This window comes from Canis aureus, chromosome 21, assembly GCF_053574225.1.
Source record: "Canis aureus isolate CA01 chromosome 21, VMU_Caureus_v.1.0, whole genome shotgun sequence".
In the NCBI taxonomy this organism is placed as follows: domain Eukaryota; kingdom Metazoa; phylum Chordata; class Mammalia; order Carnivora; family Canidae; genus Canis; species Canis aureus.
Window position 1 is genome coordinate 46,074,774 of NC_135631.1, and position 17,453 is coordinate 46,092,226.

The 17,453-nt window shown below is 43.0% G+C and overlaps 1 protein-coding gene across 4 annotated transcripts in view; it reads left to right on the forward strand.

Annotated features, from left to right (window-relative positions):
* The window catches only part of POU6F2 (POU class 6 homeobox 2), a 477,797-nt gene that overhangs the window by 423,298 nt on the left and 37,046 nt on the right, over positions 1–17,453 (forward strand). For 3 of the 4 annotated variants that reach the window (XM_077864097.1, XM_077864098.1, XM_077864099.1), the window contains one exon: positions 1,560–1,697. The exons of the other annotated variant lie outside the window; for it this stretch is intronic. In XM_077864097.1, the coding sequence (XP_077720223.1) occupies positions 1,560–1,697 (138 nt within the window). The remainder of the gene's footprint in view (positions 1–1,559; positions 1,698–17,453) is intronic. 4 annotated transcript variants of the gene reach the window in all.

Sequence of the window (17,453 nt, forward strand, 5' to 3'; positions counted from 1 at the left end):
ACATAAAGTAATGAGTCCAAGATGGATTTTTGCTTCTTAAAAAAAATATGCTGGGTCAATGGGATTTCTGTAGAACTAGTTACGTGAAATGTGGTTGTAGATGAAAAAAGAAACCAAAGAGATAAGGATATCACGTTAATGAAAAAAAAAAAAGTACTAAATTCCTCTCCCTTTTGGTGTTTCCTCTGACAATTAGCATTCCTGTCCTCATCAGATGTTATAAAACTCTAGGCAAATTTCCAAAGGAATGAAGCTATCAGATATATTTGGAGGGAAAGAAAGAGGGAAGGAGGAAAAGAAAGAAGAGAATGGAGAAAGTAGAAGAAGAGCTTCCGGGACCAGAATTAAGTCTGGCATTAATTTTTTTTCCCCACCAAGTCTTAGTCTTGGCAGGCTTTTGCTAAAATGCAGGAATTTCATGGATGTGGGAACTGGTGATGGAAAAATGCATTATTATACACAACAATCGTTGTACTTGAGAGGAACTATATGGGAAAAAATAACACCCTAGAATAAATACAAATGAAATTCATGTATCAAAACCAATACTGTGAAAATAGTTTAAATGTTTCTTGAATTTATATCTAGTCATTAACCTAAATGCAGATTTTAGTTCAAGCTACTCTCCTGCCTCGTGGTCAGAAGGCCTGAAAACCTGTGGCGTGGAAAATTGGCAGGATAAAGAATATTGAATTGGTCTCCATGGAAAAACAGGTTTTGGCAGCTATAACCTCCTCCTTGAGTAGGTTCCCTCTACCCAAGTCAAATTCTCCTCCCGATTTCACTTTTGTCCTAGGAAAGAGACCGAGGGAAGGCCACATATTAGTTAAACAGCAAACAGAGAGATGTCCACCTGGCCATTCACCAAAGGACCTTCCTCATTGGCCTTGAATGCCGTGATGGGCGTGAGCCCCCCTCTGCCCATACCCCACCCCCCAAACGTCCCAACCCTAGACTCCTCCTCTAAGAGCACAGGGACCGGAGCTTTCCATTACTACCAACTTTGGTTTTCTTCTTCCTTGGAGAAGAAAGTGAGGCGAGGCATCTGCCTTATCCAACCACCCGAAAGGAAACTTCAATTCACAAATAAAAATGATGGATTCATTTGCAGAAATCCTTAAAATCTGGTCCTCCCCTCTACTCCTACTCCCAACCTATTTGAATCCCCATTCCGTCCGCTCACCTCAAGGAAAAGAGACATTTCCCCAGAGTTTTATTTAGGCTGGAGGACAAAATCCAGGGACTTCTCCAAAATCACTGGTCCATCTGGCAAGACCCTACCGGCCCACCGAACCCCCGGGACCCACCTCGCTCTCCCCTGGGGCTCCACTAAGCAGCCCAGGGTTGGGGGAGACTTTTCTCTTCCCAGCCTCGGGTCCAACCATCCCAAGAGCCCACAGCTTCCAAGGGCATGTGTGCCAGGCTCCCTCCCATGGGTCTGGGCCCTTTGCATGAGCCAGTTGGAGGGTGAAGGCCCTTCCCCCATGTGAATGTCTTATCCGTGTGCTGTGCCGATGCCTCTCTTGGTGGTTTCACCCTAATCTTTTCTCTCTTTGCAGCTGGTTAATAATCCACTAGCAAGTCAGGCTGCAGCGGCAGTAGCCATGGGCTCCGTAGCAAGCTCACAGGCCTTTGGCAATGCCCTCTCCAGTCTTCAGGGGGTCACGGGTCAACTAGTTACTAATGCACAAGGACAGGTGAGTGGGAGATGGGAACAAGAGTGAATTTTTATGGCAGATTGAACTCGGAAAGGAAATGAATTTCTTTTGCATGACAGTGATATGTAACCGCATCCATTCGAGGCGAATAAATAATGTTTACTAGCAATGTCAAGAATAGGAGAGGGGTTGGGAGGTGTTTCTATATTTTAGAAGCAAGATTTTTTTCCCCTTCTCCTGGAAGGTCTAAGTTTTATTTTGTTTTCATTTCTGTACAATGGCTCGTGTTCTGACCTTAAGTGAAGGAAATACTTTTCATGACGGGGCTTGCTTGCTTGTTTGCTTGCTTGCTTTTTTTTTTTAAAGGTAAATTTTAAAAATAAAAGTTTCCATTTTGCTATTTTATTTATTCATTCTTTTGAAACTTGGACCATGGGGGAAACTGGTCATCTTCCTTCCCTAATCGCTGTTAAGATTTCTAAAGCAGCCCTAAGCAAGCCCATTTCTCAGTGGGTGGGGATGTGATGGGAGGGACCAGTGTAGTCTTATAAGAGCAGCCCAGGGAAGGGGTGAGGGCCTCTTGCAGATTCTTCTGGAAGCCCGGCCAGTTCTTGTACACCTGCAGGTTTACTTCAGCCCGTGGGGGGGAGGGGGCCCACAAGCCTTCCTCATGTCATGGGCAGCATGCCCACTCCCTTACACCACTCCTGTGCCCTTGTCGTGACGAGGATGCTGGTCCTGAGGTCCCCAGGATGCTGACCGAGCTTCAGATGAGGGGGCCTCCCCCCCAAGACCCCAGGAAAGCGAAAAGCTGCGTGACAAGCAAAGCGGCATTAAAACCCGAGGGAATCAGAATCACCCTCCACTCGAAGGCTTGACACAGCCCCTCAGGGCCAGGGCACCTTGACCTCCAATGTGGCCATTGCTGAGGATGGAACACGAGGCACACGGAGCTTGCAGCTTCTCCAGGATTTTTCCTCCCAGACCTCCTTACTCAGCAGTGAGTTCCCACATCCCTGCTTGGCCTGCTCCGTGGAGAACAGGCATTGCGACGCCTTGAACCCTGTTTTTATTTTACATAAAGAGTAAACAGAGATGCATTATAAGCTAAACCATCTCAATCTACGTCTCAGGGGAAAAAAAAGCTGACCTTGTTATATTTCCTGGGCGGGTGCAGGATTGTCCCGTCAGAACCCCGAGGGCTGAACGATGGAGCTTGTCAAAGAGCAGCCCCAGGTAATGAATCATCTTATCACAGGTGCACACCACACATATTAAAGGACGGTTGTATGAACACCGTGCCCTCCACAGTCACCTTTCAATGTCGGCTTTAACCCTTGTTCCAATCCCTTTTCATCAAAGGATCATTTTATGCAGCCGGCTCTAAATGGAGGCTCTCAAAAGCCTATTAAGATTTCTGGAGGGACGGGGTTTTGGCGTGGAGGAAAAGTTGGCTATAATATCTATAACTCATACTCAGATCAGGTCGGTCCTGGAAGCTGCTTCCTAGAGTTATGCCCGAAATAGAACACTCCGATTCGTTCCTGCCAGGCAGCTGGCCCTTGAGATGTAAATTTGAAGAGTTCAAGATAAAAAGCTTATCCACCACCCATGTGTATTTCCCTCTGATTTTTCTGTTCCAGCGTCCCAGTAAAATGTACCACTCTGCCCCACCGCTTGAGAATTTGTGATGGAGAAAATGCTTTATTGATGAGAAGGAATTATTAGCAGTTTATTCTTCCGGTGATTTAATGGTCGGTCATTTTGCCAGTTACAAATCCATCCCCTTCTCAGGGGCTAGAGTTGCAGCCTTTTTGCTCTGTTTGGCCTCTGCTGGGTCCAATCCTAGGGCCAGCTCTCCTGGCCCATGAGTAGTACCCACAGGAAAATGAGCTCCAGATGAAAAGCTTCGTTGGCACTCCGCATATATAGAATAAGAGTCGAATTTATTTTCAAATTCTTTTGTTTTAGAAAATGTGCTATGGTATTGATTCGATGGTGCACAAACCTCCTCGAGTGAAAAAAATTACATCACAGAGGAATTGCTATTGCCCACTCATGAGGTCTTGTCTGAGAGTTTTAGAAACATATCCAATGGCATCATGCCCTCCTAGTGCCAGAGAAGACCAAGGCGCTCACATTTCCAAAATAGATGAATTGGCCATGTTCCTGTAGCACTGTATGTGTGCGTGTGTTATAATATAAACACAATCATCTTCCCAGAAAAAAAGTGCATCCTCTGCACTTCTTGACACAAAGATCCTTGGGTGAAACTTATAAAGTGGCCAAATTACACCAAAAAAGGGCAGAAATTATTTAGTGTGTGTGTGTGCTGTGTGTTGTGTGCGTGTATGTGTATGTGTTCCTTTTGCTTGTATTAATGCCGTAACAAAAAAATAAGACTACATTGGAATCAGGTTAATATAATTAGCCTTGCTCAAAAAACCCTGTAAACTAGAATTACTTTATCTAGCCCTTTTTCAATTCCTTAAAAAATCTCCACAGAGCTTTCCCAGAAAAGGTACAAAGAGAAAACTCTTAATATATTTATAGATTCTTTCATTTGAGTTCTTGACATCAACTATTTTTTTACATTTGAAAGTCTGCCCAGAAGTAATAACATTAAAAATCTAAACCTGGGTTTGAAAAAGCACGTTTACCTCACTGATACTTTGGGAGGTGGGGCTGTAAAGGAGGTACCAGTGGGGGTGCCCTGATTCTTGCTCCCCACTGCTAAGATTCTCTCTCTCTGCACCCCTCCCTCTCTCTCCTACTTGGAAACCAAGTTGGGATTACCCAGTAAAGAGCCCTGACAATACAGACCTGCCTAGGATAGGGTTCAAGCTCTCCATTTTCTAATTCCAGACCTTGGAGCAATGAATGACTTAACCTTTCTAAACCAGAGCCTCATCCTCAAAGTTAAAGGCAACCTCTGTGAAAAGACCCTGGGGCCAGTGGCTCATGGTCTCAGGGCAAGTGTTTCTAGGTCTTCCTACACAGCAGGGCGGATGCCCACCCCACACAGGGAGGGAGACATGCCCCAATCTCAACAGGAAGAAAGCCCACCCCGCTGGGACTTGCAGTTTTGCTTCCTTGTCTTGGAAATGTAAAGGGATGAGAAATCTCCATGTATTTAAGGACTTTCGTTTTCTCTTCTTTTTGTTTCCTAACCAGTTCAGTCATTATTTTACCTTTCTGACTCTGCCATTCATTTGCAGTTAATTCGAAAGTCAAACACTATCCCAAAGAGTGATTAATTTTAATGGAAATACTATATTCTAAAGTTGCAACACACATGTCTTACTCATATTCAAATGTTTTAAAGTGATGACATACCCAACTTCACTCTGACATGGAAGGTAGCAAGTTTCCTATTGGTAATTCATGATCATGTGATTTATAATGACTATCACAGTGCTGAGAACAACATTCTAGTTCCCTTTGCTTACCAAACCAGGAACATGTATGAGTGTGGAAGCCAGACAAGGGAATGAGCACTAGCTATAGACCTGTTTGAATCCCAAGTCAGCCAATAACTAACTAGCTCTGTGGCCTTAAACAAATTACTTGAGCTCTCTGAGCTTCAATTTTGCTATGAAGTGAGGACAATAAAATCCAAGTCCCTAGATTATGAAGATTAAGTGAGGTAAGATGTATAAAAAGGCTACCATAGTACTTAAGTATACAGTTAAAGACTCAGTAATAATAAGTGGCTGCAGAATTATCATCATCATCATCATCATCATCATCATGGTTTAGAGTTCTGTTTAGCATTTTCTGGAAACCTATCTTTGATTTGGATAGATAGCAAGAGGCAGTACAGCATACAAGCAAAAAGAATGGGCTCTGGAATCAGGCAGCAGTTCATCAGCTGTGAGACCTCAGGCAATTGATTTACCTCCCTTGTGCCTTAATTTCCTCATCTGAAAAAAGGAGTAAAGGGCGCCTGGGGGGCTCAGTTGGTTAAGTGTCTGACTTCGGCTCAGGTCATGATCCCGGGTTCCTACGATCCAGCCCCGTGTTGGGCTCCCTGCTCAGCGACGAATCTACTTCTCCCTCTGCCCTTGCCTCCATTCGTGCTCTCTCTTTCTCAATCTCTCTCTCTCTCTCAAATAAATAAATAAATAACCTTAAAAAGAAAAATGAGGATAGAAAGGGAACCAGCTTCTAGGATTAAAGAGCTTAGTGCATAGTTAGACACATAGTCATAGTGCAATAATGCTAACACTCAGAATATGCTGTTCTTATTAAGAGGCTCTGTGTTTTCAGTTCACACTGCACACACAAACCCACTGTGTGTGTGAGGAGTTTGAGATTTTGAGAACCCTAGCAGCAGAACATTAAGTTAATTTAGGGAAATCTTATCCTTACCCTGGATAATGCAGTAGGCGTGTGTGTGTGTGTGTGTGTGTGTGTGTGTGTGTGTGTTCTTAACGTTTGTTCAGTGGGTATGCTCAGGATTTGGCAAGTAGATTTCCCATCGATTTGTTCAGCTATAGAACTGGCTTCCCTATTGCCCCTGGCAATATCTCCTTATTGGCATTATTGCAGAAAAGTAAAAGCAAATGAAATTTCATTTTATCCTGGGGCGAAGGAAAGCATTTTACATTTTAACTGAAGCTCAGAATGTTTCCTGATGAAATTAGTTCTCAACCGCTGTGACATTTTCTTAAGTGGCAACAAGTCAAGCCAAAGTCCTTCCCATCCTTAAAGAGCCAGTCAAGTAAAAAAAAAAAAAAAATCAACTAAACCACATTACTTTTTTTAATGTATAAAAAAGGAGAGGGGCACGTGAGTGGCTTAGTGGTTGAGCATCTGCCTTTGGCTCAGGTCGTGATCCCGGGGTCTGGGATCAAGTCCCGTTCCCTGCTTCTCCTCATTTTGTGTCTCTGCCTCTCTCTCCATATCTCTTGTGAATAAATAAATTAAAATCTTTTAAAAATAAAAATTAAATAAATAAGAGAAAAATTAAAAGGACTTACCCATTCAATTCATTACTTAAGAATACACACAGCATTGTATGAATAAATAGTAGCTGAGCAGAGCTGCTTTGGCAAGACAAAAGGATTTGCAGTAGGCAGGAGCTGCCTTCTGAAAGGACCACAGGCCACAATCAAAGAAAAGCAATCTGCTCATACTCATAGTAGCCTACACATTATAGCTTAGAAAGTACACCCTTGACTATGCAAAACCATGGATGGTGAGTCGCCTCTATTCAGCAGCCCTGGGCTGCAGAAGGGCAGTTGCCAAGGCAGGATCATCACCAGCCCCACATCTGTACACAGCAAATAGAAGAGCATCCTATTCTCACAACTTTTAAATGTGAGAAACATATGTGTCTTAGAACTGAAGAAGCATGATGCTCACATTCAAACATTCCTCTGAATTATAACAATCAAAAGCATCTCTAGAAGAGCAGCTAAGAGTCTGGACTTTGAAGGAAACAGGTCTGATTGTAACACATTTCTAGCTGTTTGGCCTTGGATAAAGTTACAGAACTTTTCTGGACCCCTGTTCCTCATCAGTAAAGATGGGAATGATAAGACATCTCACATACTTTGTGGAGCGTTTAAACATAATTGTAGCAGACATGTGCTCAGCACAAGGCCTGTGGTCATAAGTATTTAATACATTGTGTTAATTTATCAATAAATTCATGTTATAGCTCTTCTTTTTAGAATGAAAAGCCAATAATTGACCCTGAACTATGGGTTGCTAAAGTAATTCAACACCTAATTTAAATAAAAAGATGAGAATCTTTTACAGAAAGTCACTACAAGATATACGAAAGTGAAGTTATAATAAATACAAATCTCAGCCAGAGAATTGAGATATAATTCATTTTTTCAGTAAGTATCCATTGAACCTCTCTGTGAGTTTTATTAGCTCTGCATAGGAGAACAAATAAAGCCATAGCTGCCCACATTTGTAAAACTGATTTCAAACCCCGTGCAAAGGAGGTAGTGTGTAACTCTGACAATGAGACCAGAGCAAGTAAGGTGCTTTAAAGACATCCAGCTGAAGTCAGTTGATCAGGAATTTAGGGAATTTCACATATACACTTTTATTTTGCTAAAGATTTTATTTATTTATATATTTGAGAGAGAGAGAGAGTGAGCAAGCATGGGGTGGGGAAGGGGCAGGAGGAAAGAGAGAAGCAGGCTTCCCCACTCAGCAGGGAGCCCAACACAGCGCTCAATCCCAAGACCCTGAGCCCAAGACTGATGCTTAACCCACTGAGGCACCCAGGCACCCCTTGTTTTATTTTTTATAATGAAACACATGAAATGTGTAAAAAAAATTTTTTCACAGGGACACCTGGTTCAGTCAGTTAAGCATCCAGCTCTTGATTTCAGCTCAGGTCTTGGTCTCACCGTCTTGAATTCAACCCCTACATTGGGTTCCACGCCTAATAAAATAATACTAATAAAATAGTAATAATATTTCACCAAAAATAAAGTAATAATATTTATATATTAATATTGATAATATAATAAATGTTGATAAATAATAAAAATAATAATTAATAATAAAATATTTTACCAAAAAATACAAAAGGATCCTTGTTCAACCACGTTAATGTAACTGTAACATAAATGTTAAGATGTTAACATTTTTCCCTATAAGCTTCAGTTGTCTTGCTTATTTTTAAAGAAATAAAATATGACTGGTACAACTGAGGCCTTGACACCTTCTCCTCTTGCCCCCTCCCCCAAGGTGATACTATGACAACGTTGGTAATTCCTGTCATGCAAATTTTGCATCTTTACTAAAAAGTGTTATCTTTTGGGCAGCTCAGGTGGCCAGTGGTTTGAATACAAATGCCTTCAGCTGCTGCCTTCAGCCCAGGGCATGATCCTGGAGACCCGGGAATTGAGTCCCACATCGGGCTCCCTGCATGTAGCCTGCTTCTCCCTCTGCCTGTATCTCTGCCCCTCTCTCTCTGTCTCTCTGTGTCTCTCATGAATAAATAAATAAAATCTTTTTAAAAAAAAAGATGGTATCTTTTTAAAAAGCTGCCACTTTTAATACAAAAACAGAGCATATTGTTTAGATCTTTTGCATAACTAAGAATTAAACATGTTTTGCTGAAAATTCAGAGTAGGGTCCTAAAAATTCAGAGATGGTATCTGTTTTTCCCCAAATACGAATAGAACAATCTATTTAGGTTGTGGTTTTGGCCATGTTTGCTAAACCAAAACTCAAAACAGTCTGACAAAAGATTTTATTTTCTCATTTGCAAATATCATTATGGCAAGTGTTTAAAAAGGTGTAAAAATTCGATCACGTGCAGTAGAATACATATCAAATAAGCATTCTGTTAATCGCATTTTTTAAGACAGAGGGAGCACCCCCGTGCATGCAAGGCTTTGGGGGGGGGGCGGCAAAGAAAGGCAGAGGGAGAGAGAGAGAGAGAATCCCAAGCAGACTGCACACCAGGGCAGGCCACACAGGAGGCTCCAGCTCAGGACCCTGAGGCCCTGATCTGAGCCTCCACAGAGAGTCGGAGGCTCAACCGACTGAGCCACCAGGCGCCCCTTAACCGCATTTCTAAAACACTTTTTAAATCAGCTCTTTCTAGAGACTGGGAAATAAATGTTCATGGGGTTAGTAATATTATAAAAATTTTACCCTGGCTTCATCTGAGTAATAAAGATGAAACAATAACAACAATAAACAACCTCAATCTTTCCACTAACATACCAAATTCCCCCTCTGAGCCCGATTGAGAGCTTGATTTCCTCATTTCACGACAGGCCATTGCATTAAAGCCCCGTTTCCCTAAGTGTGCGCCTTGGCCATGAACCAGCCCTCCACCCCCAGCCCGGGGCGGTGCGCGAACCAGGGTTGGGGGGGTGAGCTCCATCCTGGGCGAGGTGGGGCGGGGGGCGGGGGGGCTGGACTCCCGGACCCGCTCGCCCCGGCCTCCTGCCCGGCCCGCATCTCGGGGAGTCGAGCGCGGCAGGGCGGGCGCCGGGTTCCCGTCCGCGCGGAGGAGCAGCCCCTCCCGGCCCCCGGGAGCGCGAGCGCGGGGAGCGTCGGGGCCCGAACCACCGACCCGGGCGGGGGGAGGGGAGGGGGAGGGGGCGACCCCGGCCGGGCCCTGCGCACCGCAGGGATTTCGCGGGACGCGGATTTCCGCGGTGACCCGAGGGACGCCCGGGGCTCGGGCCCAGAGGGCGCGCAAGCAGAAGCGGGTGGGTGCCGCGCCCCGGCCGCCAGCCGCCAGCCGCTCAGCCTGCACCTGCCGGCCCGGCCAGAGGCGCCTCGCCCCCACCCCGCCCCTCCTAGCCCCGCCCCGCCTCCTAGCCACGCCCTCCTAGCCACGCCCCTCCTTGTCAAGCCCCGCCTCGCCCTGCCCAGCCACGCCCGTTAGCCAAGCCACGCCCCTCCCCCACCAAGCCTCGCCCCTCCTAGCCCCGCCTCGCCCCTCCTAACCCCGCCCTCCTAGCCCCGCCCCTGTGAGCCAAGCCACGCCCCTCCTTGCCAAGCCCCGCCTCGCCCAGCCCAGCCCCGCCCGTTAGCCAAGCCACGCCCCTCCCCACCAAGCCACGCCCCTCCTAGCCCAGCCCGCCCCGCCCCTCCTAGCCCCGCCCCGTTAGCCAAGCCACGCCCCCCATCGCCAAGCCACGCCCCGCCAAGCCACGCCCCCGGGGCTCCTCCAGGCCTCCCCCCAAATCTTTTTTTTAATTTTTAATTTTTTTAAAATTCTTTAAATAAATTTATTTTTATTGGTGTTCAATTTGCCAGCATATAGAATAACACCCAGTGCTCATCCCGTCAAGTGCCCACCTCAGTGCCCGTCACCCAGTCTTTTTTTTAATTTTTAATTTTTTTAACTTTAATTTTTAACTTTAACTTTTATTTCTTTTTTTAGTTTTTAATTTTTTTAATTTTTTTATTTTTTCATCCCCCACTTCTAAAACGAAAGGGCTAATCCCCTGAATGCCAGCCGCCCAAAGGGCTGGCCAGCTTGAACCAGAAATAAAGCACCCTCTGAGATCCTTCTTCCTCCCTCCACTCTTCGGTACAACCTGTCGTGCGCAGTTGGCCAGAAATACGCAATTTTTTTAAAAAAATCTCGTTTTAGGGGATTTGTCTTGTAGATTGAGCCAGAGAAAACTAAGGTCTCTCTTATGTAAAGCAGAATTTTGGATTGTAGTGTTGTTACTTTTTTTTTTTTTTTTCATCTAGCCACTGCTTTTCTTTTCTTTTTTCTTTTTAATTCTTCATCTATGAGTATTTCATTTTCCTGGGAATAAGGAAATGTGTTCTTGTGTAGGTTCCTGAATGGAGACTGGGCACATCCTTTCTAGGTAAATAGGAGAGGGGCTGATTAACTGATGAAGTAGCCTAATAAACAGCTTTAATTCTAAACAGGTCATATTTACAAGGCACTGTTCATAGACAGTTCCCTCAGAACGGGTCTGACTTCTCACATCTTTGACTAGCAGGGTTCGCAGTTGGTGCACTCTGACGGCTAAATACTATCACTATTCGGTGCTCATGGAGCTCATTTCATGTGCCAAGTTCTAAAACCGTGTTAGTTCTTAGAAGAGCACTACTAAGTTTTAGTTGAACATTCCTTCAGGCTAAGTGATTTCTAGAAGAGAATAATGGAATTAATTATAATTATATAGTATATTATTAATTATAATTATATAACCTAATTATGCTCCCAGGCACGGAGCCTTCACCATGGGGCTGGTATCATCTGTGATCCTGCCAGAAGACTTGACCCTAGTTTGATTACGCCAGCTGTACAGAGGAGCACACTTTGGGGATGACACCTTTAGGAACTGGCGGAACCGAGATCTGAGCCCAAACTCCACATGCTTCGTCCCATACCACCCTCACTTTCTTGGGGTTAAAGACCTAGGTTCATTTCCTGGATGCTCTGTTAGACAGGTCACTAACTCCGGAAACATCCTTGCCCCATCTGCAAATGGGAACCATAATTCTTGCCCGATCAACCCTGAAAATATATAAACACACACACACTCTTGAAAACTATAAAAAGCTTGCCAAATAAATATGTTACTTTAATCAATATTCTCACTATCATTATTTTTGCTGATCAAGAGAACTGAAGAAGGAGTTCAGGAAAGTCTCTAAAGCAGTGAGATAATCTTGAAAAAGATGACCTCAAGTCTCCACTTTATCTTTCCTGGGAAAATCATCCTCAAGGCATCAGAGTCCAGGGGACTGTAGGTCACCAAGCATCCGAGCCAGGCAGGAAGAGTGCATGGTATGTGTTTCATATGGGCGCTCACCGAAGTGAGCCTTTCAGAGTTACATAGTAAACTCGATCTCAGCGAATCCTGGTTTTATTGTAGTATCACACAACAAAATGATTTTGGAAATGAAGAAGTTCCCAGAGTGGCAAGGCACCATACATTTCTATATCCTTCCCTTTGGAAGCTGACCCTCTAAGGAAGTAAGCCCTTCCAAAGAAAAAGAGATCTAATACTGTATTATGAGTCAAGAAACTACTGATACTAAGTTATACCATCAATTTAAAAACAGCTTTTTTTCAGAATGGAAGGAAATACTACCACATTAAACAGATACATCAATTATTAGGGCAACCTGATTTCACAAGTATTAAAAATAGAAAAAATGTGGGAGTCTTATAACTGAGGAAGTATGTTATTTATTTAATAAATAATCTTAACCAAATCCTGTATCAGAAAGACCGTACACTGGGCTGTGGATCATGACTCTCTTTTTAGTAATTAGATTTTAGTAAAAAGTCAAGGGTGGAAGCGAAAGCTATTTATGTCTCTGTTTTCCCAACTAGAGAGTGAAAATTAAACTTGTTTAGAGTCTGAGGGCGAGAAAGGAGAGGAAGTACTGAATTTAGTCTCCCTAGAGCAACACCAGTTTTTTCAGCGAACCATTTTTATGGGTAAGCAGAACATTACTAAAGAGGGGATACATCAAATTCACATGTGAGATGCAACTCGACTTCCAAATAAATGTTCACTGGACCCAACTTTCTTGGTGGCCGGTGAGTTGTTGACACAATACATTCTTCTTAAAGACGTGAACAGCATGTCCTCAACTCACAGGCCAATAAGAGTGAAATGAGAATAGATCAGAAAATAGGTAGGAACAGAAAAGTCACAACTCAGAACAGTAGGAGGAGCCAGGTTCGAGTTCAAACGTATGGAGGTAGGCCTTTGCACGATCCACTTGAATTTGATACGTTAGCATAGAACATTGCTCCAAATTGTTAAATCATCTCATCAACCAAGCTTTTCCATCTTGTAAAAATAACAATACAAGTAGGTCCTGAGAAGATGTCATAAGATGGAGCATTCAGGATGGCAGCAAAGTCAAGATGTGATACAGCTTTATACTTAGAAGTGAATGGCATCCATCAAGCACCACCCCAATACACAAAGAAGACACGTGACACCCTCCCGAGCTCTGATGCTTATCAATAGATATTCACAATAACCTGGCCTCTCAGAGTTACAGAGGTGGACACGTCCACATGCTCATATGGAAGGCATGCATGGGAAAGAGCACAGACTTTCAAGGTAGACACTGTCCCCAAGAAGCTCTGGGACCCCAGGCAAGGCAGCTCGTCTAGCTCAGCTCCAGGGATAATAGTAGCTTCCTCTCAGGGTTGTTAGAGGGCTTAGTATTAACAATAATAAAATTCATAAATTCCTGCCATCTACTGAGCGCTTTCTACATACCAGAGTGCGTAACATTCAATATATTCTATTATTTCATTTCACCTTTCCCACAACCATGGAATAATAGGTGTAACCCTATTGTACAGATTAACAAACTTGCAAGATCACCCAGCTCCAAATGGGCAGGATCCAAACTCAGTTTTGTCTGCTATCAGAGATCGCTCTTAAGTGCTGTGCTCTGATAATAATTTTAAACTTTTCGTCTTATTCATCAATGTATCCCAAGCGGCTAGGATGACACCTGGCCCACAGGAAGCATAACATCATAATGAAATTTGTGGAGTGAATGAATAGAGCATTTCATATAAGCTAATAGCTATTCGATAAGCATTTTACATAAATTCATCATTTCATTTCATTGATCTTGCCCTAGTATCTCTAAGTGACAGCTGAGCAAACATGGGTTAACCAGCTTCTCAGGGCTACACAGGAAGAGTCTGGATTCGAGGGCAGCTCTGGCTGCTTCAAAGCTTGGCTTTCTTCTGAGTGAAACTGCTTTCAGCACCCGGGGAATGAGTGCCTGATACCGTGCCTGCCAATAAGGCAGCCTTTCCATAAATATCACGGGCCCCTTACCCATAGATATTTTAATCCACGTAAGGTGACTGATCTAGAGTAGAGTCTGTTTAACAGATTGAAGTTTTATGGGGAGATGCTTTTAAGCATCCAGCATGACTATACCTGATGAAAATGGCTTTGTTGGTTTACCTCACTTTCTTCAATTTTTTTAAACTTCTGACGTTTCAGGGTTGCTGCAAGGAGTGAAAGTAATAAAGGATGTTAAATGCTTGCCACTGCCCCTGCACTTAGTGTGCAGCCAGCAAGCCCTGCCCCTCCCATCTTGTTCTCTTGACCACGTGTGTCTTGGGACCCCATGGTCACTCCAGCATGTGGACAGCCAGGCTGATGATTTTGAATCCTCTGTCCACACTGCTAGCAACAGGTTAAGCTGACTTGTTTTCTCTAGAGTATCAGCAACAGAAGGCTAGGTGACGTGTAACTTGCCTCTATAACATAACTACGTGGCTGCTGGACACGTAGCATCCACTTTTTTCTTTTAAGAAGATATTGCACTTTATTTCATCAAAATACAGGAGTATCACCTGCTAGGTTCATTTAACTACTGCTGGTTTCCTTGATGCTCTAGAATAAAAAACATCTCCATCCACCTTCAGTAAACCTGTTGGTGGTGATTTCATCTGGCACGCAGAATATGTGAAACATACTCCTCATAAGGCTATATGTCAAAAGTAGCTTTTGGAATTAAAAATTCCAAAATTCATACCATTGGCATAAGTTGTAAATTATTGATCCTAGAACGGGACAGTTGAGAAATAGAGTGGTGGTTTATTTATCATGATAAATTACATTTTTTCAGGACCACCTTTGAAGTACCAGAATACACACACACACACACACACACTGAGGGGCACTTAAAATAGGAAGCACAAAACTATAAGAAACCACAATAGTGAAGAGTGTGGTGGCCCTTTTCAATCATATCCATCCACACCTGCCCGATGGTTAGGGGCAAGGGTGCAGATTGGTCACCTCTGAAAATGAGGATGCAATTTTATGAGAAAACCTCATCAGCATAATTCTAATGAGTTATGGTCTTTGTTGTGAGAAATGAGAAACTCCGTGGTCTCACCCTAAAGAACATTATAAAAACATTACTCAGAGGAAATTGAAAAAGTAATATATGTTGGAGTGATGAGGGCAACTTTTTTCTGATTGAACAAATAGATAAATATGGCAAGCAAGTATCAAAATACATTTAATTTTGCCACAACAATGGATATTCTCCTGACAAAAAGCATATGAATCATCTTGGACTCATGAAACTGGGTGGTGATAAATAGATGCATCTTTAATCATGCTTGGAGTGGTTTCATTGCCCACTTTTCTTTTTTTTAGATGCTTATTTTGTTGTTTATATTAATTTAAATTCAGCTTTGCAGGCTGGATGCGCTCATAGCACTAGGTAATGCTAAATATGCACAGCACTTTTCTTGAGCAATTGCCAAACGTTTCCTTCACCGGTTCCCATTGCTCCAAAGAACCTAGAATATTGGAGATCACTGGTCTCCGATTTGGGAGGGTTTTTTGCTCTCATTGCAATTGCTTTTTTTTCCCCTCCCATCTGGGAAGAAATATAAAATATACAGTTCATAGGTCCAGGGCTTCATTTAGGGATGTTTACTAAAGCTTCTAAGGGCCAAGGCTGAGTCAAACGAAAAGGTGTTCTCCCAAGCAATAAATAACATTAATCTGATTTAGTCACTTAATCTGGCATCAGCAGGCAGAAGCAGAAATACTTCCCCACATTCTAGGTATTTTTTTGCTGGTATTAAAACTTAAAGTCTTAGGCAAAGCCATATAAAATCTTACAAAGTTGGTCTTTCTGCAAAATGATGGCTTCACTACAGTTATGATCCTCTTTGGAAGGGAAAAATAATGTTTTCGGAATTCCACAGTGTTAGTAGCTGTAAAGAAAATAAATAGTACTCAGAGTTTAATTTGTAGTCATTGGGGAGAACGGGAAGGATGATGAATAACGAATATTACAAGTTCATCCTTAAAAATTTGTCTCTGCTATCGGGTACGTGGAACATCCTACTGAACAAATATAACAATTACTGAAACAAAAATGTAAAGTCTTTGCAGAGAATCAGAAATTTGACCATTAGATCATATTCAGAAACATTTTCATCCCTACCATTGAAAATCAAGTGAGGAGCCACACATTGAAATCCAGGCCACCGCGGCTTGAAGGAATATGTCCTTGCTACAAATTAACCATGGGCCGAAATATGCATTCTTTAAATTCCAATTCATATTCTATATAGGAAAGTTACAATACATTCATAGATGAAGTGGGGGAACTTTGTGAGAGAACGGTGGAACTGAGACCTTGTTTGCCACAAAATGAATTCATACAGATCCTGGTAGTGAGATCAAGATGACAGAGGTCTTATGACAGTGGCGTGGTCACTGAGGAGGAACATCATTCTGCACAAACTGAAGGGTGTTCCCCACTGCATGTCTGGCCTTCCTAGTTTCCAGTGGGAAACAGCAGTTTCCGTTAATCTTCTTAGGGACCAGAAGTCCCATTGGACCTACCTCTACCTACCCCCCTGATGGCTACCTGATTGACACTGGATTTCTGCAGGCATCATAACCAGCTTCTTTTTTTTTTTTTTTTTTTACAATCAAAGTGATTTGATTTGATTATTTTTAAAAGATTTTTATTTATTTATTTGAGAGAGAGAGAGAGCGCAAGATCGGGAGGTGGGCCAAGGGAGAAGCAGACTCCCCACTGAACAGGGAGCCTGACTTGAGACTCAATCCCAAGCCTCAGGATCATGATCTGAGCTGAAGGCAGATGTTTAACCCACTGAGCCACCTGGGCGCCCAATCAAAGTGGTTTTAAAACAAAATTTAGGGTCATGAGAAATTTCTCAGATTCCTAAAATCTAGATCGGTGCCTGGCACCTACCTAATGGCCTTCTTCAAAGGTTAAACCAAAAAACCTGCTACTTTTCAGGAGAAAATAAGAACTTATTTCAATGAAGGGTGAATTCAGTTGTTCGGGGACGCATGTGAGCATGCAAACAGTCCTCAAAAAGGAGGGACTGTAGGAGATCACCTCAAGCCACTGACAAATGCAGCAGTTTCCCAGAAGGAGAAAAAAGCCTGCAGGACTAGTCAAGAGCAGGCAAGGGCTTTAGCGTTATGTAATTGCTCTATCTTGACCATCCCGCCTACTGGAAACCTTAGGCTTTCTTCTTCAATGGCCAGTTGCTAGTGCCATAGATGGCAAGATTTACAGAATGCTCTTGTTAATCCAAAAGAAAGGATTTTCATGAATTCAGATGGCTGGGTGATGATTTCCCCATCTTCTATAGTAGGGATTAGAGCAGGTGGTATGGCCCAGTGCTGGGCACAGAGCAGGTCCCTGAAAGGATTTGCTGAGTGAGTGAATGAGTGAGTGAGTGAGTGAATATGTAAGGGATTCATTTGTGCATGAGGCAAATACATGAATAAAACAACACTCTTAATTTTGTTTTTTTGTTGTTTTGTTTTT